At 41.4% G+C, this 27695-nt stretch overlaps 3 protein-coding genes across 4 annotated transcripts; all 3 read right to left on the reverse strand.

Annotated features, from left to right (window-relative positions):
* Window positions 1-357: 357 nt before the first annotated feature.
* Window positions 358-3999, reverse strand: LOC125426274 (olfactory receptor 1019-like). The gene is made up of 2 exons (XM_048484535.1): window positions 3912-3999; window positions 358-1331 (listed from the first exon to the last, which is right to left on the reverse strand). Exons 1-2 carry the CDS (start codon window positions 3937-3939, stop codon window positions 358-360), a joined length of 1002 nt encoding a protein of 333 aa, XP_048340492.1. The 5' UTR covers window positions 3940-3999.
* A 5490-nt stretch (window positions 4000-9489) lies between these two features.
* Window positions 9490-10553, reverse strand: LOC125426275 (olfactory receptor 1019-like). The gene is made up of 2 exons (XM_048484536.1): window positions 9618-10553; window positions 9490-9510 (listed from the first exon to the last, which is right to left on the reverse strand). Exons 1-2 carry the CDS (start codon window positions 10551-10553, stop codon window positions 9490-9492), a joined length of 957 nt encoding a protein of 318 aa, XP_048340493.1.
* A 4293-nt stretch (window positions 10554-14846) lies between these two features.
* LOC125427146 (olfactory receptor 1020-like) lies at window positions 14847-17515 on the reverse strand. 2 transcript variants are annotated; one of them, XM_048486235.1, is made up of 2 exons: window positions 17483-17515; window positions 14847-15770 (listed from the first exon to the last, which is right to left on the reverse strand). In XM_048486235.1, the coding sequence occupies exons 1-2, from the start codon at window positions 17513-17515 to the stop codon at window positions 14847-14849; spliced, it is 957 nt and encodes a 318-aa protein (XP_048342192.1). The 2 variants fall into 2 exon arrangements, with proteins under 2 accessions (XP_048342192.1, XP_048342193.1); XM_048486236.1 differs by lacking the exon at window positions 17483-17515 and adding an exon at window positions 16992-17014 and having other exon boundaries at window positions 14847-15759.
* Between the last annotated feature and the right edge of the window lie 10180 nt (window positions 17516-27695).

The following is a 27695-nucleotide window of genomic DNA, read 5'->3' on the forward strand; positions in this document are numbered from 1 at the left end:
AAGTTATACCAGGATCCTGATGTGAAGGCAGGCAATGGCAAACCACCCCTGAATGTCTTTTGCCTTAAAATCCTATGGGGTCACAAGTCAGCTGTGATGTGATGGTACATGCACACACAAAAACCCTAAGAGAGTCAAGACCTAGGTTGCAGGTTTAAAAAGCAGGACAGTGGCAAGAGTAGTAGTACAATTTCATGAATAATATCTACATGGAAGTAAATTAATGAATGTAAATTCCTACTATTTTAACTAAAATAATATGTATTTCGAACTGAAAAGTGAGTAGTATATTGATGGATGCATACTAATGTCCTTTCATATAGTTATTTAATCCAACTAAAAATTGTCAGGCACTAATCAGTTTTTGACGCACAGCTTCCTCTGAGTAGCACTCCAGGCATCCTTCACCTCCTTGTTTCTGAGACTATAAATCAGTGGGTTCAACAATGGGGTTACAGTAGTGTAGAATACAGCAAGAATTTTGTCACTCACATCTTGGATGGAAGATCCATTGCTAGACTTGGGTCGGAAATGCAAGATGAGAATTGACCCATGGAAGATGGTGACAGCAGTCAGGTGAGAGGTGCATGTAGAGAAGGCTTTGAGTCTTCCTGCGGCTGAGCTGATCTTCACAATGTTGGCCAAAATATATGCATATGAAATGAAGACACTCAAAGCAGTGATTGTTTCCACTGAGCCAGCAACACAAAAAATCAGTAGTTCATTGAGATAGGTATCAGAACAGGAGAGTAATAGAAGTGCACTGATATCACAATATAAATGACTGATTTTATTAGATCCACAGAAGGATAGTCTGAAGGTAAAGACTGTTTGAACAAGAGAATGCAAAAGCCCAAGTATATATGATCCAATCACCAAAAGAATACAAATTCGAGGGGACATAATGCTTGGGTACAGCAGTGGTTTACAAATAGCTACATATCGATCATATGCCATAGCCCCAAGTAAAAAGCACTCAGTGCTTGCCAGACCTATTACAAAGTACATTTGAATAGCACATCCAGTCAGAGATATGGATTTCTCTACCAGAATGTTCACTAATGTCCTAGGGGTTACCACAGATGAGAAGCACACATCCAGGAAAGAAAGATTGCTGAGAAAGAAGTACATTGGTGTGTGAAGTTGGGGACTAGATCTTATTAAGGCAATAATTCCCAGATTTCCAAGCAAGGTTGCTGTATAAATAAGCAGGAGCAGAAAGAAGAGAATAATCTGGAATTTAGGGTTGCTTATTAAATCTACAAATACAAATGTGTTGACCACTGTGGTAATGTTGTCTTCAGACATTGTATTCCTGTTTCTCTTCAGAGCTGCAAAACAGAAGAACATGGCATAGGTAGACATACAGTTTCTTCGTACTACATATGTCTAAGCTATGAAATGTATAGCCACTGGCTTGGGAAAGTTCAAAAGACAAATCCATTAATATGTCTATCAAATGCTAGTTTGTGAAAGAGAAACCCTCCCTTCCAGATATAGTATAATATTAGCTACCAAAAGCTGATGGTAAGCATCTGGCAGTGGCCGGGTGCACTATCATGCATTCTTTGTAGAGCTCCTCAGGGACATGAGTTTGATCAATATGAGTGATTAGACAAGGGTATTTGCTAGCTTGCTGAAACCCAGTAAGGAGGATGCACCTCACAAACAAAGTGTGCACACCACAAAATTCTGCAAAAACACATAATTCTGCAAAAACACAAAATTCTGCAAAAACACTGCCCCTAGGGCAGTTACATCAGGGTCCCCTCATATTGAGGGGTCCTGCCATCCCCCCCCCATGGGGGTAGGTTTTAAATTGGGGTCGGACGCCTTTTATTATGTATTATGGTTTTTTGCTGTTTTATGAGTTTTAAGCTATTTTATGGGATGGAGCCTATGTGTTTATATTTGTACGACCGCTCCTGTTGATGTTGTAGTGAATGTTGTTCACCGCCCGGAGCCCTTCGGGGATCGGGCGGTATACAAATTAAATAATAATAATAATAATAATAATAATAATAATAATAATAATAATAATAATCTTTTTTTATGAACTGGTCATAATTTACAAGGGGAATCGGAGAACAATTGAAGTAAGGTTTGAATTGCAAGTCACTTTTAATAGGGAGTGACTCGGAACATAAGAAAAAGCCTGCTGGATTAGATTAGTCATCCATCTAGTCCAACATACAGATTCACACAGTGGCCAACCAGTTATTCCTGAGTGCAACAGCAGGGCATTGAGGCAAAAGAGTTACTGTGATGCTACCTCCTAGTATTGACTGCCTATGATCTTCTCTGCTCCAAACAGTCTTCCTACAGCTATTACACTCCCAGTTAATTCAGAAAGTTGGAAGCACCAAAGGCCTTTTGAGAGCCCAGAGTGATGTTTTGTTTCAGGCACAGAAAGTAAACCCTGATTTATGCAGTGGCCATCATTCTTTAAAAAGAAAAGATCCATATTTGGGGATTTTGGAGAAAAAATGTTGATAATATAAATTAGAATTTTTTCCAAGCAAATTTAAATGAAAATAATTTACCTAAAGTTCTTGTCAGACATCTATTTCTTCTCTAGCACACATAATTTATTACTTAAACTAGTGTCTGACAACTTGATTATCTAGCCCTTTCCACCCAACCAAAATAAAATGTTTTGAGGCAGGAAATAAAACATTTTCTCTGAAGAGTTCGGAATACTTATTAGCTCAAAATGTTTTATTTCCAGCCTCAAAATGTTTTATATGCATCTTCTATTTTAGTGATTCTTTTTATAAAAATGTTTCCAAAAAGTCCATGGACTTCCACCACAATACCATTTTCTGAGCTCACTCTGCTGTCTCATCTGTTTACCTCTGCCATTAAAAAAAAGGGGGGGGTGATATCTTTGAAGCGTTGAAGACAACCCATGAAGAATTGCAGTGTAAGGCTTTGAGGCATCGAAGCTACGAATCCATGGAGACATTAAAATAAAACAGGAGAATCATAGAATTGTGGCCAGGAAGCATTTTTGAGGGGCTGAGTGCAGACAAATGGGGAGGATTGAAAATGTTTTGCAGACATTTTCAGTGACTTGTGCAGAAATGGTCACTTACTGGTGCCATTGCCTTCACCCAGGCTAGGCATCTCTATAACCAGGGAGTCTATAAGGGCATCTCCACGAAACAAACTGGAATAAAGCCAAGATGTTCAGGGCACAGAGAGAGCCATAGTTAAGATCAACCAGAGGCGTATTTACCTAGGGACATGGGGTACCCAATGTCCCTGGGCGCCACCATTCCAGTCACGTGGGGGCACCAAAACATCCCCCCACGGACTGAATCATTAGCCCAGCAAGCCTCAACTAACATGCGGAACTCAGCTGCCTCATGCTGCCAGTGCCTGGTCATCTCATCCCTGCCCACTCTGGATCAACTGTGAATTAACCAACTTTAAACCAATCTCAGATCCTGCTTTGACAGACCGTAACTAGCCATAATTATTAAAGTGGCCCATATTCAGATAACAACAATCATTATAGCATAGTTAAGCCAAGGTTTTACATTATGGCTGAACTTCAGAATTAAAAAACAGAGATTTCAAGAAGCCATTCCCCTGTCGTAATATTTTGTTCTCAGATCTACGTAACCCTTTTGTTCTTTTAACCCATGGATCTGTTTATTATTGCTGATCAGATATTGGGGTTTTTTTTTGTAGTATGTATGTTTTATGTGTCAAACAGATATTGTTTTTTGTTGTACGTATGTTTTTCAGGTCAATTGATCGCAACAATAAATAAATGAAAATTATGGCTGAACTTAGCCTATATGATCAAACCTCATGAATAAAATTAAGATACGTTACTATCTATGTTCATAATATTTAATTAAAAATGCTATAAACTGACAAAAATGCAATCATTTTAGGCTTACCTTGTATAATAATTTTCTGCTTCAGCATAAGCAGCTGCCTTAATTAGATATGAGTGTGTGTTAGTGTGAGTGAGAGTGAGAAAGAGAGAGCATGCTCCAAGTCCACCTAATTATGGCTTCAGATTTAATAGGAAAGAGCCTACTTGGTAGATGTACAATGGAGGAGATTTTGTGTAATGTGTAACAAATGTCAGAAAATCTAACTTGTAACAGCATCCTTAGACAGTAATTTTCCCCTCAATTACTGAAAAACAGTGTTTTGGGTTCCTTTAAGACAGCCATAGGGAACTTCATGGTGCAGAGTGATAAGCTGCAGTACTGCAGTTAAAGCCCTACTCACGACCTGAGTTCAGTCCCAGTGGAAGTCAGTTTCAGGTAGCCAGGTTGACTCAGCCTTCCATCCTTCTGAGGTCAGTAAAATGAGTACCCAGCTTGCTTAATGTTTCAGACCATTTGTACTCATTTTCCCCTTGGCAATAAGTGTAATCATCATTCTGATCTGAAAATGTCATTCTACCTTACTCTTCTCTCTGAAGCTGTGTTGCCTATGATACCTGATGTTGAATAAGCAGTCTATAAGTTCCAAATGCTTTTCTTCATGCTATCCTATCCTGTCTATATTCCTCTAAAAACTAAAATGATTCACAAGCTGCTGGTCTGGTATCTGTCACAGCTATGAACAGTTCCCAGTAGCGAGGGAAAGGGTACTAACCGTTTTGAGGCAGTAATCCATATGTAAATAAATGCCACTGATATAGCTGAATTCCAGATAGGGGACTATGGTGGCTTATTTTGCTTTTAACTACAAAGATAATTTTGCCACCTCAAGAACTAACATTTAGTAGGTTTGCTTGAACTAGATGCTTAAAATGGTATTCTAAATTGGCAGGTATATATAGTCGGAGCAGAGTTTGTACAAACTGCAGCTCTCAAAACTCTGTGTCTCTAGAGGAATCCTCAAAATCCAGCATAAACACTTGTGGAAGAAATGAAGATGTGTCTTAAAGTCCCAAAAGTATTAATGTGCAGCATCTGTTCTTTGTTTTTAATTAGAAAAACATGTATTCCATAGGAGAGAGCAAAGTGAAGAAGGGATAGGAAAAAGGCAATCTGCCCTCTGGAATAATATATTTTATTATTTTATTTATTTCTTTACTTGCATTATTCATACTCCTCCCCACTGTGAACCCAAAGTATCTTACATCACTCTCCTCCATTTTATCCCCACAACAGCCCTGTGAGGTAGGTTAAGCTGTGTGACTGGCCCAAGCAAGCAGCCATGCCACAAGTAGATGCCAAGCCTGCCAATGTAGGGATGGATATGCAGTAACAGCCTGGTCAGTGGCACTTAAATGCTGATGCCAATAGCAGCAAGGAATGAGAAAATGGGAGGAGATTCTCTTCCTGTGCAGTCTAGGGGAAAAGGATCTTCAGAAGTCCTAGTTGGGAGACCATGAGTTATTCAGTCATATTCCTACAGAATAATTCATTGCTCGAGGACACCTATAAGGATCCCTTCCTCACCAACAATTTCCAATGGCATGAGTGGCATGGGTACAAGACCATGGGTATAAGACTTTTAAAGAAGACACCTGTTCTGGATGGGGCTGCATTCCTCTTGGATAAACAGCTTCATAATTTGGATGTGCTCTTGGATCCAGTCCAACTGCTGGATAAGCAAGTGACAATTGTGCCCAGGAGTGCCTTTCCTTCTCAGAAAACATCTGACCACTGTAACGCTTACCCTGGTTACATCAACACTAGATTACATATGGCTCCCTCCAGTAAAGAACTACAGCAGAGTCTTACTCTCTGTTAGAGTGCCTAGATGTTCAGCCTTGAGTCAACCTGAATGGGGCCTCTACGCTGTTGCTTTTTTCCCCTGTCTGCTTAGATAAAAGAGGCATCTCTGGCCTTCTCGGCCAGATGGCTTCCTATCTCCCACCTAGCCTTGTGGAAGACTGTAGCTTTCACACACTTTTCCCGCCTTCATGTTATGTGGGAAGGGGCAGGATGGAGGATGGTATCATTGGTATTATTATGTGAGGAGTTGGGGATTGGGGAAGAACTGGCTTTTGCAAAGCTGGGGTTCAGATGTCCATTACAATAAACACTACTGATTGATGAAATCCAGAGTGGTCATCGTGTGGAACCCTAGACCTGGCATTAAGCCAGTTCTTCACAACGACCCGCATCCAACTCTGTACGTGTGTATATGGATGGAGCACTGGGCGGGTTCAGTGGTTTGGGGGTCCAGATCAACTAAAATTTGCAATCTCAGATCAAGGAGGATCAAGATTGGTAGCCATTGATCGACTTCTCCTCCATAAATCTGTCCAAGCCCCTTTTAAAGCTATCCAGGTTAGTGCCCATCACCACCTCCTGTGGCAGCATATTCCAAACACCAATCACGCATTGCATGAAGAAATGTTTCCTTTTATTAGTTCAAACTCTTACCCCCAGCATTTTCAATGTATGCCCCCTGGTTCTAGTATTGTGAGAAAGAGAGAAACATTTCTTGTTCTCTTCAGCCCAGTCATTTAATGTATCAAGGAGGAAGCATGTGTAAAGTTTATAGGACTTGTTTAATAGATTTATAGGTTTATAGTTTGTTGGGCTAGATTTCTCTTCTTTCTTGAAGATGGGAACGGTTATACTCTGGTTCCAGTTTTCTGGGATCTTACATTGAGCATTTATATTTAAAAAAACTTTTGCAAGAATTGGAGCCAACCAAGATATGTTGGATTTAAAGACCTCTGGAGGAATTACATCCACTCTGGGTACCTTACTATTGGAAAGGGACTGTATTATTTTTACACATTCCTCTGAAGTTACATGCTCCCATAAAAGGAAAGAATCTATTTCCTTGGGGATATTATTTAATGGGCATTTTTTTCTTATTTGGATCTGAACAGTTCATTAATAAACTGTTTATTTGTATCCATTCCCAAATAACTCCTCCTCATTAGGGTTGGTCAATACTAAAAAAATTCGGTAAAATTCGGATTTGGGTATTTTGGGGCATAAAATGATTTGTATGCCCGAATCCGAATCATAGCCAATTCGGATATACCCGAAAATTCGGGTAAATCCGAAAAATTCGGGTCCGTTTTATTATTTTTTTGAATTTTGGGTGTTTTTACACGTTTTGGCCTGCAGGGGGCGCAATTTTAAAGCTAGCGGCACCAAAGTTTCAGGATATCATCTGGAGACTGTCCTGATGATTCTCCCCAAGTTTGGTGCAGTTTGGTTCAGGGGGGGCAAGGTTATTGACACTCAAAAGGGGTGCCCCATCCCCCATTGTTTCCAATGGAAGCTAACAGGAGATGGGGGCTACACTTTTGAAGGTCCATAACGTTGGACCCCTGAACCAAACTTCACCAAACTTGGGGAGTATCATAGGGACAGTACTTGTATGATACCCCGAAATTTTGGTGACAGTAGCTCTAAAACTGCACCCCTCACAGTCACCCAAAGAAATTTCCCCAGATTCTGTGCTCTGTAGTGGCTGGCTGGCTCCATTGCAGCCAATAGGAAATTTCTGTGGGAGGGCTGTGGAGTGCACATTTCTCATGGTAAACCCACAAAACTTTCAGGGTGTCTTCAGGAGAGTCTCTTCATGACACCATCCAGGTTTGGTGACCGTTGCTTCAAGGGGTTCAATGTTATGGGTAGGGTCCATCTCCCACTGCCCCCATAAGCAAAGTTCTTCTATACCTTGATAAATGTGCACCCCACAGCCCTCCACCAGAAATTCCACATTGACAGCAATGCAGAAGTCACTGCAGAAAAAAGAATCTTGGGCAAATTTTTGGGGGTGCCTGCAGGGGCACATTTTGTGACATATCAGCACCAAAATATCAGGGTATCATCAGGAGACTGTCCTGATGACACACCCTGGTGCAGTTTGGTTCAGGGGCCAAAGTTATGGACCCTCAAAATGGTAGCCACCATCTCCTTAGCTGTCATTGGAAACAATGGGGATAGAGGCCCCTTTGAGGGTCCATAATCCAGCCCTGAACCAAACTGCACCAAACTTAGTGTCATCAGGGCCACTTAGCTTTAAAAATTCCGGTTTTCATGTTTCACCGCTCCTGCACATGAAGCCTGCTGGAGTGCAGGAGCGGTGAAACACGCAAACCAGCATTTTTAAAGCTAGTGACACCAAACTTTCAGGGTAACATCAGGAGACTGTCCTGATGATACCCCCAAAGTTTGGTGCAGTTTGGTTCAGGGGAGCCAAAGTTATGGACTCTCAAAGGTGTAGCCCCCATCCCCTATCAGCTCCCATTGGAAACAATGGGGGATAGAGGCCCCCCTTTGAGGGTCCATACCTGAACCAAACTGCACCAAACTTGGTGGGCAACATCAGGACAGTCACCTGATGATACTCTGATAATTTGGTGCCGATACATCTCAGGGCACAGAAATTTGCCCAAGATTCTTTGTCCTTCAGTTACTTAGCTGTATTGCTGTCAATGGGGAATTTCTTGGGAGGGCTGTGAGGTGCACATTTCTGGATGACACCATCCAGGTTTGGGGAATTTTGCTTCAGGGGGTTTAATTCTATGGGACCCAAAAAGGGTAGGGCCCATCTCCCACTTCCACCTGAAGTAAAGTTCCCCAAACCTGGATGGTGTCATCCAGAGACTCTCCTGAAGATACCCTGAAAGTTTTGTGGGTTTACCATGAAAAATGTGCACTCCACAGCCCCTCAGAAATTCCCTATTGACAGCAATGCAGCTAAGTCACTGCAGAACAAAGAATCTTGTGCAAATTTCAGTGCCTGCAGGCATTTGTAGATGTATCGGTACCAATATTTCAGTGAGACTGTCCTGATGATACCCTCCAAGTTTAGTGCAGTTTGGTTCAGGGGCCAAAGTTATGGACCCTGAAAAGGGTAGCCCTCATCTCCTTAGTTCCCATTGGAAAGAATGGGGGATAGGGACACCACTTTGGGGTCCATAACTTTGGCCCCTAAACCAAAATGCACCAAACTTGGAGGGTATCATCAGGACAGTCTCCCACCCTGAAAATTTGGTGCTGATATGTTTAAAAATGTCTCCCCTGCAGGCCAAAATGTGAAAAAAAACACCAAAAATAAAACGCATTCGTTGGTAATCCGAATCCCATGGATTCGGATCTGTTAGGATTCGGACAGCTCAGATTCGGCTCCTGCTCGTCCGAATCCGTCCGAATCCGTGCAGATTCGGTAAAAATTCGGATTTGGACTGTCCGAATCTCCAACCCTACTCCTCATATTTTTAAATAAAAAAGAATTACAATCATATGTTTTTGTAAGATTTATGGAAGTTATAACCAATTATTAATACAATATTATTCACATATTACTAGTTTCAATTCACTGATGTTCTATCTAGGTATGTTGTATATGATAATATATACAATATTTCTTACAGTACTTTATAAAAATCATTTTGGACTCAGATAAGATTTCCATCCTCTAAACATAATAGAAAAAAAACCTGGAAAATAATTCTTCTATGAATGTACATTTTTCCAAGTGCTTTTTTTCTTTTTTCTTCACTTTTTTACAATACATATTACTCTAACCTACTCATAAATTCTTCATTTTTATCTACATATTTTAGAAATGTAAAATCATCTTTTCAAGTAGATGATTTCATTCTTGACCAGCAGTTCTTATGATTTCTTCCAGATGTTATCAATCATGCTAACAAGTACATGTACAGAAAGGTTCTTTTTAAGAAAGTAATTCAAAGCTTCTTTCACATCTTTGTTCCTCAGGCTATATATCAAGGGATTAAGCAAGGGGATTGCCATTGTATAGAATACAGCAAGAATTTTGTCAGAATCCAAAGAGTAGCTAGAGGTTGGTCTCAAATACATGAAGAGAATTGTCCCATGGTAAATTGTGACACCTGTAAAATGAGAGACACAGGTAGAAAATGCCTTCTGTCTCCCTTGGACTGAGTGAATTCTGAGAATGGTGGCAAGAATGTAGGTGTATGAGATCACAACAGCCAGGATGGTGATAATTTCAATGCCTCCTACAAGACTAAATAAAAGAACTTCACTAACATATGTATCAGAACAAGAGATGGATAACAGTGGTGTAATATCACAATAAAAATGGTTTATCTTGTTAGATCCGCAGAAAGACAATTTAAATGTGAAGGTCGTATGAACAAGAGAATGAAAAATCCCAAGAGTGTATGATCCAATTACCAGAGGGATACAGACCTTAGGTGACATGAGGACTGGATACAACAGAGGGCTACAGATGGCCACATACCGGTCATATGCCATCACAGCTAGAAGACAACATTCTGTGGTCCCCAAAGCGATGAAAAAATACAATTGTGTTGCACATCTAGCGAGAGAAATTGATTTTTTATCTGCTATAGAATTGACTAGTGTTTGGGGAGCAACCACTGAGGAATAACAGATATCCAAAAAAGATAAATTGCTGAGGAAGAAGTACATTGGAGTGTGAAGCTGAGAACTGGCACTAATTAATATAATCAGTGAAAGATTCCCCATCAAGCTGATGATGTAGATAATGAGGAATATCATAAAGAGAATCCGTTGCAGTACAGGATCTTGTGTTAATCCCACAAATATGAACTCAGTGATCACTGTTTGATTTTCTTCAGACATTTCATCCAAAGTGTGTTACCTGCATGGAATAGAGTTCTTTGAGAAGGAGAGACTGTTTTATAATGGATGAAGTTATAGATTTCCTTGTCACACTTGCAACCACTTTGAGCCTTCTTGGATGGAGAAAAAGGCAGCATATAAATGTTTTAATAAATGCTTAAATGCAAAGGTTATAGTTCAGACAATGCATATGGACCAATGTGAATGCCTTTCCTTCTGACAGATCCTTACCTTCTCAAGATACTGAGTTTATTTTTGTAACAGCCATGTCTGCTTTGTTTTCTGAATTTGTGTATTAGCTGCAGCCTTATATTATTGTTTGTCATTTGTGAAACCATTTATTTCATTTAAAATACATTCTAATTTAATTTAAAACAATAATACTAACATTTTTGCATTTATGACATTCAGTATTACTGCCTTGTTACCATTCATCTCAGTAGGATAACAGTATTGGACTTAAAGAGATTTTGAAAAAAGAATGCATATCTATTTTTTAAATCCATGGCATGTAATAAATGTTGCTCTGATCTGGCTAGTCCAGGCAAGCTCAATCTCTTGGAAGCTAGGCTGGTTTGGTCCTGATCAGTATTTGGATGGGAGAACACCAAGGGATACCAAGTCTACTATGCAGAGGCAGGAAATGGCTAATCACTTCTGAAGGTCTCTTGTCTTGAATGGTCCTCACAATTTGGGTGTGACTTGACAGCAAAAAAAAAGGGTGGGGGTAAGTTAGCCTGAGAGACAGACCCAAATATCAGCCATTCGATTCATGACAATGTAGGGATCTGAATCTGGCTCTCCCAGATCCTAGGCTGGCAGATTAATCCTTGCACCATACTGGCTGTATCTAATATATGCAAAAAATACAGATATGTAGTTATACATTGTCTTTACAAGTACATGCATTTATTTCTGTTTAGAATGTCTTGTGATAAGACCTACACTTAGGTGACCTCAGGAAAAGATCTACAATCTTCCCAGACCTTTTCAGCTCCTGGTGCTTACAAATAAATGAAATGAGGCAAGAAGGAGGGCCATGTACTCCATGTTTGGACAATTGTTTACTTAACCCTTTCAAACCAGTATGTTCCTAGTGAGAATAATCAAGGACCCAAATATTGTATTTTATCTAGGCATTGTTCTGTTTTTCCTCTCATTGAAAAACCATGTCTTTCACATTGCTTTATAATACCTAGCATGTTTTTTGCTAAGTGCTTTCCCATTTTGTTAAATTAGGCTGAAAGATGCTGACTTGTTACCCAAGGCTTCTCAAGGCATTCATAACTAAACATTTCTTGGAATATGGGCTTTCATATCAAAGCCCAATATTGCCCAAGTCATTATGTGTGCATAGTGAACAGTAAAAACTAAAGAAATGAAATGAAAGAAAGAATCTAAGGCGCATTTTGACCATTCAGTGTGAGATTAACCAGCAAATTTCTGCCCATCAACTCCACACCCAACTCTACTTTTCTCCTAAATTAGAGCCATTCATTGTCTGGTCTTTGCGACCAACTTCACGTAACCTACCTACTTGTACAATTTCTTTCATGGAAGACCTTATTAAATAACTACACATAATACTAAGTATTATTGACTGTGTTGAAGAAACCAGCCCACAAGTTATCATCATGCTGCTAGAAGGCATGGCTGTGGACTGTATTTATTAGTGGGTCCCTAGTTGCACACATCCATAGCATAAATTCTAAATCCAGCAACACCCATCCATTTGTTTGGTTCCTACATAGGTATTTTCCCCATGATTCATTTCTTTTCCTTATGCTCTCATAATAATTGGTTCATCTCACCTGTGAGGAGACTACTGAAAGTTCTGCTTGGATACTATGCAAGCAAATTGTGTTTCCACAGTATTTTATTTGTTCTGAAACCTACTGGGATTAAGCCACTGAAGTATTTCAGAACTTCATTTCTCAACAAAGCTCTTCAGAGAAAATTATTCTGTGCATGAGTGCTATGATTTATGTATATAAAATTATCTATATAATTACCTAGTATATTGCTTCTGAGAGGGGGAAGGTAGCATGATATAGCCCGGTCTTGTCAGACTGGTAGTTGGAAAGGTGACTTTTAAAAGGAGACCTCCAAGGACATTTCTGCAAAAGGCAGTAATGGCAAACCACCTCAGCTTATCACTTGCCTTGGAAGTCTCTTGCTGAGATTTCTGTATGTCGGCTGCGACTTGACAGCACCTTACACATGTACACATACAATTTTTGTATTTGTTCTGAGGTTTATTCAGTTTTTTTATTTTTAAGATAGCCTTTGCTAAAATCTTTATTAATATTAGCAGAAGTGTCTGGCAAATTTATCAATCTGGTCAAGAAGCTTTCTTTTAAATAGGGGAGGGTGTGGCAAAATTAATAGAGTTATGTTCAAAGAGAATGCAGTGATCTAATTAATGGGCTCATTGATTCCTTCAGACATATAGAAGGTGTATACATGAATGGAGGTCAGTCCCACTGTCCCAGACCTCCAAAAAGTAAGGGACAGGAGATACTGAGGTTAGAGTTACTGATTTGCAGAGGATAGATCTGTAGTTGACTATTAACCATTGTTGTCACATTGGACCATGGGTTCAGAGGCAGAATGCCTCAGTCAAATGCAGATCAGTCAACAGTGAATGCTGTTGTCTGATGACCTTGCTTGTGGCCTACTAAATGGGCTTCCCTCGGGCATGTAGTTGGCCACAGTACGAAATAGCATATTTGCCTAGATAGAATATTGATCTGATCCAGTCTACTCTTATGTTCTCCATAATCTCTGATAAATATATACTGATTATTTAATAGTGATAGAAATACATTGAAGCTCTGCATATACTCAGTAGATTTATTCCTAAGATAAAGGAACTTGTGTGTTTGTGGTCCTCTATGTTGTCCACCATGCAACACCTTGAACCAAATCTGCTCCTAACTGCACTGGATGTTACAGAGTGACACATATAAGTAGAGTTGTTTTGCTCCCATTTCAGACATTTAAACTTTCACAAAGCTTTGGCACATTATTCATCCAAACATGGAATTATCCCCCTTCTTTTTTTCACCAGGTTTGTGTGTGGTATGATTATATAATCTTGTGGAAAATATTATTCTTCATAGGAAAACTCTGTAGGCATTAATAGAAAGTTCATAGCAGAACATATATAGTGACAATGTCATTAAAATATAAGGCACAAAATTATCTCAGTCCTAATCTCTTTTGACATGTAGCCTTAATGTGAAGGAATAAAGACATTTTACCTATTAAAACCTAAAACTGCAAGGTAATAATTGCCAGAACCAGACATTTCATCAAGTAGCACTTGTTCTCCAGAATTATGTGGTACAGTTTTTCATGAACTGAACAACCTCAAACAGAAAGTAAGTCACATCTTATCTAAATCCTCCCCCATTAAAAGAGCTCACTTAAAAATGAGTATATAAGAGAGAAAGAGTAGACTAGGCTAGATTTTTCCTCTCAAAGAGGCTAGTTTTCTATGGATAAAACTTTTAAACATCACCACTGCTCTGCAACCAGAGGGTAGTAGATTCTGCTGACTGTGTTGCTCAGGTCAGGGAGAATGTTTTAACATTATTATTATCATTAAAATTGTCACTAAAATATAATGTTTTATAATATACAATATTGTGATTATAATAAAGAATGAAAATGGATCTTTCCATTATTTTGCAGCTTATTATTTCATAATTTGACTTATAATTATAATGAATCGAACCCTTCCATTTCATTCCACTTGTGGTGGCATGTTTCTCACACAACAATCTCTCCATCTACACTGGTTTTGTCATGGGTGGAACAACCCAGAAGCAGATTTATCACACTCCAAGAACACACTGCTACCAATGGAATAGTGTGGTAGAATCCAACTAAATGTCTCCTCAAACATTCTCTAAACATCCCTAGCCTCAAGCTATAGCATAAGGTTAGTGCTGACCTTGGTAAATTAATTTCAACTTCAGTGAAACCTCATACTGCCACTCACAGTCATTGGAAACAATCCCAAACAGATATATTCAGAAGTAAGTCCTATTTTATTGGGGGGGGGGGGCCTGGCTTACTCCCAGAAAAAAAGTCCTTAGTATTGCAGCCATTCTCTGGAAATTATGAAGAAACTCTAGAAATAGCATTTTAAGTGGAAAAAAATGTTGAACTCCCAACAATTCCCAGGATTCTTTGAAGAAATGTTGAAAGTAAAACTAGAAAAAACAGTGTCAAGTTGTAGACAACATCTGAATCAAACATTCTACTCATTATGTGTAACTGCTTTCATCATAACCATATTTTCAAATGAAAATGTCTTCTAAAAGCCTCTTGCACATCTTTGTTCCTCAGGCTGTAGATCAAGGGGTTCAGCATGGGAATGACCACCGTGTAGAACAAGGAGGCCACTTTGTCTTGTTCCAGTGCGTACTTGGAGCTAGGTCGCAAATACATAAAGAAAGCTGTCCCATAAAATAAACTAACAACAGTCAGGTGGGAAGCACAGGTGGAAAAAGCCTTACGTCTACTCTCAGCAGAACGTATCTTCAAGACTGTGGCCAAGATACAAACATAGGAGATTAAGATGACCATTGTAGTACCTACACAATTAATACTAACTTGTACAAATATTACTATCTCATTAGTATGGGTGTCAGAAGAAGAAAGTTGTAGGAGTGGGGGAATATCACAGAAATAATGATTGATCACATTAGGTCCACAAAAGGATAAAGTAAAGATGAACATAGTATGTAAAAATGAATACAAAATTCCAAGGACATATGAACCATCAACTAGGCAAACACATAATTTCCCTGACATTATTGTAGAGTAATGCAGAGGGTTACAGACAGCCACATACCGGTCATAGGCCATCACAGCCAATAGGAGGCATTCAGTACTCCCACATATAATACATATAAATAGTTGGATTGCACAGCCAAAATACCCAATGCTTTTTCTTTCAGCTAAGAGATCCACTAATATTTTGGGGGTTAGAGCTGAGGAATAGTTAATGTCCACAAAAGCCAAACTACTGAGAAAGAAATACATGGGAGTGTGAAGTCGTGAGTCTCTCTTGATTAAAATGATCAACCCCAGATTTCCTACCAGGGTAACTTCATAGACAAGTAGAAACAGGATGAATAAAGGCAGCCTTAACTCAGATCGATTTGTGATTCCTAGGAGAATGAACTCAGTGACCCTGCTATGATTACACAGAAACGTTTCCATCAATATGATCTACCTGTCAGGAGCAAAAGAATAGAAATAAAAATATCATCAGTAAATAAAACATACAGAGAAGGGTCAAATTTGTGAAGTGGCCAATTTGTCCTGCTGCAGGCTTATACAGCTTTCTACTGCAGCCCACAAATATTACAATGTCCTGTTCCTCAGATAATCCGTATCAGAAATGAAAATCCTCAACCCAAAATTTTCTTTCCCAGTTTGAAATGCCCTTCTGAAAAATCTCATTAAGTAAATGCCAGTTCCCTTTGAAAGCTCTGCATGGTTAGAGCAAATATCCAACATCTAAAGAGCTAAAAGTGTTCAGCAAGCAGTGCTTATCGTTATTTGTCCAGAATTATTTTATTTATTTGATCTATATTAACTAAGGACAGATATATCTTAATGAATGATTCTTAAAATAGATAAATCGCAAAAAATGAATTCATAAATGACAAAAGCATGAAACATCCTTTTTAAAAGTCAGAATACCAGAACTGGGGAATTTACCGATAGAATGGAGTAATAGATAAATCAGAAGAAACTTTCTCAGATTAGGCATCCACAGTCTATTTATTCATGATTCCACTTCTTCTGGGATCTTTTCTCTTATTGTTCTTAGGCTCCTGGTGTGTGCTGCTATAGAGATATTAAATCCCACAAGAATAGGCACCATTAAGTAGTCCCACAGTCATTCAATTGTTTATATCTTAAAATCGAGCATTTGGGGAATCTAACAAAAAAAACCCCTCTATCAAACATCCCTTTGTAAACATTTACTATAATCCACAGCATCCAGAAATTAGTAGCTTTCTGTACAGTATAAAAAGGGTCAGTTATTTCTGTGGTAATCAAATGAAATGCCTTTTTGAAAAGTCACATTTTAAAAAAACCCTCCCAAAATATTTCTCACCAAATGGTAGCAAGTAATACCATAAAAGTCTACAGTGACCTTTACTTAGCAGTCCCATGGATCAAAGGCAGGAGTGAGGGCAAAGAGGAAAAGGCACCAGGCAGACAAGACCATGAAAAAAATAGGCCACAGCTTTTATCAAATTTAGCAAAAAAAAATGTATTAGTGCAGCATGAGGATGGGACCAGCACTGGGCAACCCACCTGCTGCCTGATATAACCCCATCCTCCCAGTTCACCTGCTGAGGGGTAAAACCAAAGAGTGGCATGCCCCAGGACACCTCTTAAGCAAAAGACACCATGTGATTCCCTTGCCACATGGTGGTGAGAGTCAGTTTGCAGCTGGCAGTCCTTGAGCTGGGGCATTTTTGTATATCCTGACTCTATTGCCCATCAAAATCACTGGATGCTCTGGTCTCCTTGCTAAATTTTAAAAAAGTGCCAAACTACGTCCACAAAAGATCTTTCCACATAGGAAAGGTGCCTCGACCTCTTAAGCATCCTGGTTGCCCTTTTATGCACTTTTTCCATCACTGCAATGTGTGACCAAAACTTCACACATTATTCCAAATGAGACTGGACTATAGATCTATAAAGAGGCATTAAAATATTGGCTGTTTTATTTTCAGTCCTTTTCCTAATAATCCCTAGAATAGAGTTGGCCTTTTCACTGGTACAGCAACATTCACAGAAATTTTTCATTGAACTATTCACTACTACCCCAATATTCTCTTTCCCTCTCAGGTTGAGCAAGTTCAGACCCTGTTAGCATAAACCTGAAGTTGGGATTTATTGTTCATCCCTTTAATTACATTGTACATAATCTGCCACATAATTTCTTGCCCTCTCGCTCAATTTGCAGAGATCCTTATGGAGTTTTTTTATGGCAGGGCTTGGTTTTCACAACCCTGAATAATTCAGTGTTATCTGTAAACCTGGACATTATAAATAAATAATTAAACAAAAACACAATAAATGAATGAATGAATGAATGAATGAATGAATGAATGAATGAATGAATGAATGAATGAATGAATGAATGAATGAATGTGCTCCCCATTTCCAGATCATTTATGAACAAATAAAATAGCACTGGCCCTGTGACCATTCCTTGTGGGACATCACTGTTGGCCTAGTGCACAGCGGAAGGACTAGGTGCCAACTCACCCTTGCTAGAACAGGAGGTAACTGCTTGCAGTATAAGAAAAAGAAACACTCAGACAGTAGATTTAGTTCCAACAGGAATACTTTATCTCTTGTTTCTCAAAGGAACAAAAATAACAATAACTATCCACTCTCTACTCTGACAACAATCTGAGCCCGAACCTGAAGGTGAAGGAGAGGTACTGAATTGGGTATGCAGTCTTCTTATATAGTTTTGTCCAGCAAATCATTAGCTAGATGATCTAATCATCCTGGCCTGTGACCTTTACAATTCTGCTGACTGTTACATGCCAATCACTGCAGACCCAGACAGAGAGGCTCCGACCTTTACAATTCTGCTGACTGTTACATTCCAGTCATTCTAGACCAGCATATGACCACCTTGCAATTTTCAATATCCTGACACCCCTTCTCATATCTGGTTGGAATGTTGCCTCATTACATAATATTTACAAACAAAATAATTACAAACAAAAGTCATTCACATTATTTACACTCATTACATAGTTAGTACATAGTCAGTACACAGAGTTACTTATTTCACTCACTTTGTACAGAGTCCTTGCCAAATTGTACATCTGCTAAACCCAAACCAAACACCAAGTCATTATGTTTTTGTATTGGTAATGGCTTTGTTAAGATGTCGGCTATGTTTGCAGATGATTCACAGTACTGCAACTTAATCATATTTGACTGTATCAGTTGTTTTACATTTTGGAATTTCACAGCTACATGTTTAGTACGACTTTTAAGGTTTTCGTTCTCTGCCATGGCTATACATGTCTGTGAGTCTTCAAAAACTGTTATAGGTTGTTCACATTTCTCACCCAGGTCTTTTAGCAACTGCATAACCCATTGTAGCTCATTGCATGCCTCATTAAGAGCCGCAGATTCTGTCTGAGCAGTTGAAGTGGTAAGCGTTGGTTGTTCTCGAGATCTCCAACAAATCGGATGGCTGCCATATCGCATATAATAATCACCCACTCACTTACATCCTGAGTCCTCTGCAAATGAGCTGTCCGCATACACCACTAAGTCCTTGTTGTTTTGGTTAGAAAAGTGTAAACCATAGTTAGCAGTTCCCTTCAAGTAACGAATTACTCTTTTAGCCCCTGCCAGTCTTTCTCAGTAGGTTTTGCAACTGTTCTACTTAATAAACCTACAGCAAAAGCTATGTCTGGTCTTGTCCAGTTAGCAATGTGCAGCAGGCTGCCAATTAAGGAACGATATAGGTCTTGCCTTTCAAATGCTTTGCTGTTATCTTGCTTACAAAATCAGCCACCATTGGGGTTTGTGCCACTTTGGCATCTTGCAGACCAGCTTTTTGTATGACACCCTCTATCTTTTGTTTTTGTGTCAGAAACACATCCCCTTCTTCAGATTTACTGACTTGAATACCCAGGTATTGCTTTAGATACCCCAAGTCTTTCAGCTTAAAGTGTTTACTCAACTCAGTGTAAAGTTGTTTGATTTGGTTGTCTGTTTTTGCAACCAAACAGAGAACATCAACATAAATCATCAAAATGATACATTCATCACCAGTACCTCTGGTATATATAAAGGCATCGGCCACACTTTGGTCAAAATTCATTTCACATAATGCTTTGTGTATGCACCTGTTCCAACATCTGGCTGACTGTTTCAGCCCGTACAAAGCTTTGTTGAGCTTATAAACTTTATCAACTTGTTCATGCTCATAACCTGGTGCTTGCTTCATGTATATGGTCTCTTGCAAATCTGCATTTAAATAAGCTGTTTCAAAATCAAAGTGCCTCATTTTAAAGTCTCTTTGCTCAGCCAGAGCAATCACTAATCTCATGGATTCTGCCTTTGCAGTGGGCAGTGGCGTTCCTGCCTAGGGACAGGGGGTACCCTCTGTCCCCGGGCGCCCCCCATTTGGTCACGTGGGGGGGCACCAACATTTCAGGGTCGTTTGTGTGTTTTTAAAGTTTTAAAGTGTTTTTCACGTTTCGGCCTACAGGGGGCGCATTTTTAAGGCTAGCGGCACCAAAATTTCAGGGTACCATCCAGAGACTGTCCTGATTATACTACCCAAATTTGGTGATGTTTGGTTCAGGGGAAGCAAAGTTATGGACCCCCAAAGGGGGTGCCCCATCCCCATTTTTTTTCATGGGAGCCACCCTGAGATGGGGGCTACCCTTTTGAGGGACAATAACTTCGCTCCTCCTGAACATAACTTCCCCAATCTTGGGTAGCACCCTAAGAATAGTTAATAGATGATATCTCTGAAAATCTGGTGCCACTAGCTTTAAAAATACATCCCTTCCAGGCACCCCAAGAAATTTGTCTAAGATTCTTTGTTTTGCAGTGACTTTGTTGCATTGTAGCCAATGGGGAATTTCTGAGTGTAGGGAGGCTGCACATTTTTGAAGATAGAGGCACCAGACTTTCAGGGTGGCTCCAGGAGGGCCTCCTGGTAATAGCATCCAGGTTTGGAGACCTTTGCTTCTGGGGGGTTCCAATTTGCTATGGGCCCCTAAAAGAGCTTATTTTGTTTCCCCGCTCCCTTGCACATGAAAGCTCCTTGTGGGCTAAGTTCTCTCAGGACTCTCTCTCAACTCCCCACCCAATCCAGGAAAGTAAAGCTCACCAAGCTTGGATGCTATTAAGGCCTCTTTGGAGCCATCTTGAGAAAGTCTGGTGCCTCTATCTTCAAAAAATGTGCAGCCAGCTACACACTCAGACATTCCCCCAGAATCTGCCAGGCTCTTCAGCAAGTTCTGTGGTGGGAAAAATTACTTTTCCCACCACTTGCAGACTCTTCAAATGGGAGGCTTTCTGTTATGCCCAGATGGCTCTGTGGTAGAGGTTTCAACAGGAGGCACTGTGCTAAGGACCTTCCCCTGGGTGGAGGCATTTCCCGTAGCTGCTGGGTGTGAGTCTCCTGAAAGGAACCAGCCAAAATTTGCTAAAATGTGTGTGTGGAAGAGGGGAAAATGCTGTGGCCACCGAGGTTGGAAGGTGAACCTGAATTACCCCACAGAATTCGGCCATCATAGGCAAACTTTAGCAAAGTTGGCTGGTTCCCTTTCAGGAGACCCACACTGCTAGGCTTCCTGCAGGGGGCCTTGAGTAATAAAGCATCCAAGCTTGGTGAGCTTTGCTTTTGGGGGTGGGTGGGGGCACTGAGAAGTTCTGAGAGAACTCAGCCAGCAGGCTTCATGTGCAGGAGCAGGGAAACAAAATAAGCCTTTTAGGGGCCCATAAAATTGGACCCTCAGAGCAAAGGTCTCTCCTAAGCCTGGGATTGCTATTACCAGGAGGGCACCTGGAGCCACCTTGCCAAAGTCTGGTGCCTCTATCTTCAAAAAAAAATGTGCAGCCTGCTTCAGAAATTCCTCATTTAGCTACAATGGAGCAAAAGTCACTGCAAAACAAAAGAATCTTGGGGCGTTCTTTGGGGTTCCTGGAAGGGATGTATTTTTTTAAAGCTAGTGACACCAAAATTTCCGGGTATCATCCTGTTAACTATTCTTATGATTACCCACCCAAGTTTTCTGAAGTTAGGTTCAGGAGGGACCAAAGTTATGGTCCTCAAATGGGTAGCCCCTATCTCAGGTTAGCTCCCATTGAAAACAATGGGGATAAGGGCAGGCATTCCATTTGGGCATCCCTAACTTTGCTTCCCCTGAACCAAACATCGCCATGAAACTGGAATTGGTATCATCAGGAGCAGTCTCTGGATGATGTCTCTGAAATCATGGCAGTGCCTCTAGCTTTAAAATGCGCTCCCTGTGAGGCTGAAAAAACACCCAAAATACTTTCCCCCAAAAGCCCAAATACCCTTGCATTCAGCATTTGTTCATATTTGGGCAGGACATAATCAGACAATTTTGTTTTGTCCGAAGGTGCCCAAATTTGCCCAGATTCCAGCCGAATCTGCTATTTGTTTGGCATCTGAATCTCCAACCCTCAAAAGTAATGCTGTTTTAGGGTGGGGAGAATCCACCCTAAAACAGCATCGAACACTTTTGTTTTATTAGGGGAGACCCCAGATTCTCCCTTTAAGGTAGATTTTAAAAGAAGAATCTGAGCTCCCTAGTTTAAAACACCATTGAAAGTGATGCTGTTTGGGGGTGGGGATTCCACTGGGAGAAGTGTTTTTGAGGAGATGATGCTGACATGTTTGTTTTGGTAAATGTTTTTGCTGGGGGGTGATTTGTTGAGGAGATTTACATGCTTAATACCCACTTGCACTGGCTTGGAGCTGTTTCTCAGGGCTAACAACTCTACCTCTATAGGGTTGTTGTGATTAGGAAATTAGGGAAAAGAGTTGGTGGGGAGAGAGCCATGTATGTTTTACTGGGGAGTGGAGAGGCATTTTGTGAGCTGGTACATAAAAATCATTGTTTGGTCATGGTGGGGGAGGGTGGTCACTGATACGCCGGGCCGGAAGGCCAAACTCAGGTTTTGTCCCCGGGCGCCAGTTTGCCTAGGTACGCCCCTGGCAGTGGGTGCATAAGTCTGATCATAACTGTCAAACTTTGTTTGAGAGAAGCCTTGTCAGCGACTAATCTTGCTTTTATATTTACCAAAGTCCCATCGAGACCCTTAGGTTTACGCTACTGTATACTCCATCTTGCACCTATGATCGGCTTTATCAGTAGGTTTATCAACAATGTTAAACACTTTTAAGTTCACCAAGTGATTCAAACCTTCATTGTCCATAGCCTGATTCCATTTTTTTTTCCCTGTTCCTCAGGTGGACATTTCAACATATCATGGGAAACCTTCGTGGTTTCTGTCCCTAATTGGCACACTCTCACTTCCTTTGTACCATAAACCTTTTGGTTGGTGGTATGCCTTTATTTTGCTCCTTTTCTGATCCTGCGTTGGTATAGCCTATTTCTCCAGTTTGCTCAGCCCCTCTCCCTCTCCCTGGCTTCCTTCCTGATCACTATCACTGTTCTGTTGTTGCTTAAAGGACTCGGAGACAGATGTGTGACCTTTGCAGACAGGGAGTGGGGTTGTGTGCTGTCACTAGGTACTGTGTCATGGCTTACTGAGTGAGTAAGAACACTTCATGAGTTTTTGATGCACATGTTCCCCAACCTGTATGCTTTTTCAAAGTTGGCACTATGCGTTGAGATAGCAATTCTTCCATGACCCAATGAAAATCTATAGCCTTTGGTATGGCTCTGCGCATATCCTACAAAAAACGTAGTCTCTGCCATGTTTCTTTTGTCCTTTTTTCCGTTAAGCTGTCTGGGAATGAGGGACGTTAGCAAAACTTTCCCAAATATTCTAAGGTTGTTTCAGGGAAGGCCTTTTTGCCAAACATTCTGAAATATGTTATGACATTGATACTTGAAAGACACAAACTGTTTATTACATGGGTGGCAGCTAAGACAGCCTCTCCCAAGAAATGAAATGGAACCTTGGAATCATTTATCATGCAATCCCGCATTGTTTGAAGAAGAATGCCTAGTCTCCTCTCAGCCACGCCATTTTCAGCGCCCGGGCTGAACGGATTTGTTCTACTGTGGCTAATACCTTTCTGTGTCAGCCATGTTTGGAATTTGTTCCCCCATGAACTCACACCGCCTCTGTCAGATTGCAGGTACGAAGCCACCTTGTGAGGAACCTCCGTTCAATCATTGAGACTCCATTCCTTAAACCTTGTAAAGGCTTCATCCTTAGATTTCCAACAGCAAGCAGTAAAGAATATCTGCTATAATCATCAATCAGCAGAAATATATATACGTGGCACCCCCCCTTCCGGCTTGATTGGAAAGGGACCAGCTAAGTCTGCATGGACTAGTTCAAATGGATGCTTTCCATTTGTCTGTAGCTCTTTTTTTGGGGATTGGATAGGATTTTTCACCTTAACCCCACTACAGACTGAACAGTCTAGGAATGCTTTGCAAGGCTTCTTTTTACACTCAAATCACATACTTTTGCCAACTGCTTGATGGTGGCAAAACTTCTGCATGTCCTGTAGGACTCTGTGAAGATAGTGCACACAATCATCATGCATAGGCTTATTAGCTAGACTTGAAACATTCATTACATTTTTTCATTTTGCCCTTTAATCAGTCATAACATACATTTTGTCGCAGGAGTGTACTCTTTTGCACACTCTATGTCATTCTCGCCATACTGTAGCAACCCCTGTCTATCAAATATAGTTTCTTGTACCCTTGTTCAGCTAGAGAAGCTTGGGACGCTCAACAAACAGTAAAAAAATCCAGTCCAGGAACACACAACACATTTTTGCAACTTTTTACACCTAGGCATGGTACATGCTTAGTGGCAGTTCCTTGTGGCTAGTAACAGCAGCTGGTGATCCATCGGCCAAGCTGAGCATGCTTAACACTTGCCTTGGACTCCTCAGTCAATAGGTGATGAGCATTTACACGACATGCTCTGAGGCAGCAGGCCAGAGTCCAAGAGCCAGATGGGTTAGTTTCTCTGGACATCCGGTTCCTCAGTAATGCCGTCTAAGTAGTGCTCCTTCTTTCCTCTTCCCCGTTGTCCCTTTTTTTAGCTGGCTCCCTTCTTCTCCCCTTCTGTGGGCATTCTCGGAGAAGATGATTGAGTAAGAGCCTACCAAGCGGAAACAACGGCCGAACTGCATATGACCTTGGACAGTTCAGGGAAAGCTGGGTTCTTCTACTTTCTTGCCCTCTGGAAACAGCAGGCTTCTCTCTCTGGCACTGTGGCTTCAAGGCAAAACTCTCTGCTTTTGTTTCCTGGAGCTCCAAGAAGCCGTGCAGTCCACATAGTCTAGAAGTCAAATCATCTTCCTTTATGCTCTGCATACTATAGACAAAATTGTCCCAGCTGTCATCTAGGGGAAGATAGGTACAATATAGGCCCTATGCTGTTCAGGGTGAAAGTCATGCCTCTGTCTCTCCAGCTCGACGAATAGTGTAATGCAGCTGTTGGACATGGTTGGCCATTTTATTTTCACCTCCTTTCAGCTTCAAATTGTATAAACGTCTGGTCAAGATTACACCTTTGGAACCAGCAGGTCTGCGTCTGGTACAGGTCCTTCCAACACCTTCCAGGCAGTCAGAAGCCTTCTCAGCAGCCAACCAATGGAGAATAGAATGAGCTGGGAGTTTTCCACAGCCAACATTATGGACTTGCTGGCTCTGGCATCTGCCCTGCTGCTGCTGCTGCTGTGCCTGGGTTCCGGTGGGGGTCTCGACTTACAGCCCATAAATCTTCTCATCGTATGTAAGAGAAGCTCTGCATTTTCACACTCCATGCTGAGTAGTTCCCTGCAGTCAGCCGTTCAAAAGGCAAACTGCGCACATGGTGGATGTCATCGTGTCACACTGCCTTTCACCGACACTACCGCTAGCTTCAGTGAAGGTTAGGATACTGGGCTCGCCATAACCAAATTGTTGGCCCTGAGTGCACAATGAGGAAGGACTAGGTGCCAACTCACCCTTGCTAGAACAGGAGGTAACTGCTTGCAGTATAAGAGAAAAGAAACACTCAGACAGTAAGATTTAGTTCCAACAGGAATACTTTATCTCTTGTTTCTCAAAGGAACAAAAAATAACAATAACTATCCACTCTCTACTCTGACAACAATCTGAGCCCGAACCTGAAGGTGAAGGAGAGGTACTGAATTGGGTATGCAGTCTTCTTATATAGTTTTGTCCAGCAAATCATTAGCTAGATGATCTAATCATCCTGGCCTGTGACCTTTACAATTCTGCTGACTGTTACATGCCAATCACTGCAGACCCAGACAGAGAGGCTCCGACCTTTACAATTCTGCTGACTGTTACATTCCAGTCATTCTAGACCAGCATATGACCACCTTGCAATTTTCAATATCCTGACAATCACTGCTTACCTTCTTTCCTCTTTGCTTCCTGCTATTTAACAAATATTTAATCCATAAGAGAACCCATCCTCTTATCTCATTACTGCTAAGCTTACTCAGAAGTCTTTTGCAAGGTACCTTGTCAAAAGCCTTTTGAAAGTCCAAGTATGTAAAATCTACTGGGTCACCATAATCTACATGTTTGTTCACTTTCTCAAAATACTCCAAAAGGTTGTGAAGCATGACTTTCCTTTGCAGAAGCCATGCAAAGCAGCCATGTTGGTCTGGTTGGAGGTCAGCTACATCATAGAGGGGCCAGGGACCACCAGTAAATTGGCCTCTGCAGAACGCAGAGGCCGTGTGGGGACATAGGGGGAAAGACGGACCTTGAGGTATGAGGGCCCCAGGCCACAGAGAGCCTTAAAGGTAAATACCTTGAAGGTGACCTGGTATTCAATTGGGAGCCAGTGCAAGCCGTGAAGAACGGGGCAGATATGGTCCCGCATAGAACCCCCCACAAGTTGCCGCACCACTGCATGCTGGACCAATTTCAGTTTCTGGATCAGCCGCAAGGCCAACTTAGAGCAAGTTACAATAGTCTAGCCTAGAGGTGACCATGGCATGGATCACTGGGGTTAGGTCAGTCTGGGAGAGATAGTTAGCCAGCCGCCATGCTTGGCACAGATGGTAAAATGCCACCCAAACTGTGTGAGCCACCTGGGTCTCCATAGACAGAGACAAATCCATGTGGACCCCCAGGCTTCAGGCAGAGGAAGTCACTGCAAGGGGGGATGCCCTCCAGCAATGGTGCCTGAAATCCCTCAGCTCCCCCTTCATGACCCACCCAAAGGACCTCCGTCTTTGATGGATTTATTTTTAACCTGCTTAGCATCAACCAACTAGCTACTGCTTCTAAACAGTGCTGGAGAGCCTCAGGGGCAGAAGCCAGCCTGCCCTCCATCAACAGAATGAGCCCAAAACTCCACACCAGCTGACAGGGGCGTAACAAGACAGCCCTGGGCAAACTGTAGCCCTAGGCAAAACCTGAGTTGGATGCCCCCCCCCCATGGGCGGCCACTCAATCACGACCAATTTTTTTTGCACCAGGACATTGATGCCTGCAGGGGGGGCACTTTTAGACATATCAGCACCAAAATTTCAGCATATCATCAGGAGACTGTCCTTATGCTACTCCCCATGTTTGGTGAGGTTTGGTTCAAGGGGTCCAAAGTTATGGACTCCCAAAGGGGGTGCCCCATCCCCCATTGTTTCCAATGGGAGCTAATAGGAGATGGGGGCTACAGTTTTGAGGGTCCATAGCCCCCCTGAACCAAACTGCACGCTTAAACCATCAGGGAAGTATCCTGATGAGACCCTGAAAGTTTTGAGACTGTGCCTTCAGAAATGTGCCCCCCCAGCCTGCAACCCCCATTGACAGCAATACAGAAAACTCAATGGCTACAGAACAAAGATTATTGGGCAAAATTTCTGGGATGTTTCCTGAAGGGGGTGCATTTTTTTGGATGTATCAGCACCAAAATGTCAGGGTCATCATCCTGGAAGAACTTGTCACTGATAAGGACCCCCCCCCCCCCCAGGATTTGAAATTTGCAGTTTGGTTTTAGGGGTCCAAAGTTTATGGACCCTCAAATGGGGTACTCCATCCCACATTCTTTGCACTTCAAGGAGGCGAGGGCTACCGCTTTTGAAGGTCCATAACTTTTGGACCCCCTGAACCAAACTTCACTAAACAGAGGGGTGCCATCATAGACGGTCTCAGATGATACCCTGAACGATTTTGCCCCAGTGCTGATCACGTCAAGAATACAGCTTCCCTGCAAGAACATCCTGAGAATTTGCCCAAGAATCTTTGTTCTGCATTGAGTTTACTGCATTGATATCAATGGGAGATTACAGGCTGGGGGGGGGCACGATTTACTGAAGGCATGAGTCTCAAAACTGTCAGAAGTCTCATCCAGGGGAACTGCCCTAATGATACCCAGGTTTTGAGATTGCGAAGTTTAGTTCAGGGG

The sequence above is a fragment of the Sphaerodactylus townsendi genome, linkage group LG02 (assembly GCF_021028975.2).
Source record: "Sphaerodactylus townsendi isolate TG3544 linkage group LG02, MPM_Stown_v2.3, whole genome shotgun sequence".
NCBI classification, from domain to species: domain Eukaryota; kingdom Metazoa; phylum Chordata; class Lepidosauria; order Squamata; family Sphaerodactylidae; genus Sphaerodactylus; species Sphaerodactylus townsendi.

Bases quoted from the DNA above. Each gene is read 5' to 3' on its own strand.
- LOC125426275 (XM_048484536.1), bottom strand. From the start codon at position 10,553: ATGTCTGAAGAAAATCAAACAGTGATCACTGAGTTCATATTTGTGGGA. The intron at 9,511-9,617 runs GTACTTGTTAGC...TAAAATATGTAG, and splicing joins AAAAGAACCTTTCTGTACAT to ATAAAAATGAAGAATTTATG.
- LOC125426274 (XM_048484535.1), bottom strand. From the start codon at position 3,939: ATGCTGAAGCAGAAAATTATTATACAAG. The intron at 1,332-3,911 runs GTAAGCCTAAAA...TCTGTTTTGCAG, and splicing joins GCAGAAAATTATTATACAAG to CTCTGAAGAGAAACAGGAAT.
- LOC125427146 (XM_048486235.1), bottom strand. From the start codon at position 17,515: ATGTACAATGTAATTAAAGGGATGAACAATAAA. The intron at 15,771-17,482 runs TCCCAACTTCAG...ACGTTTCTGTGT, and splicing joins TTAAAGGGATGAACAATAAA to AATCATAGCAGGGTCACTGA.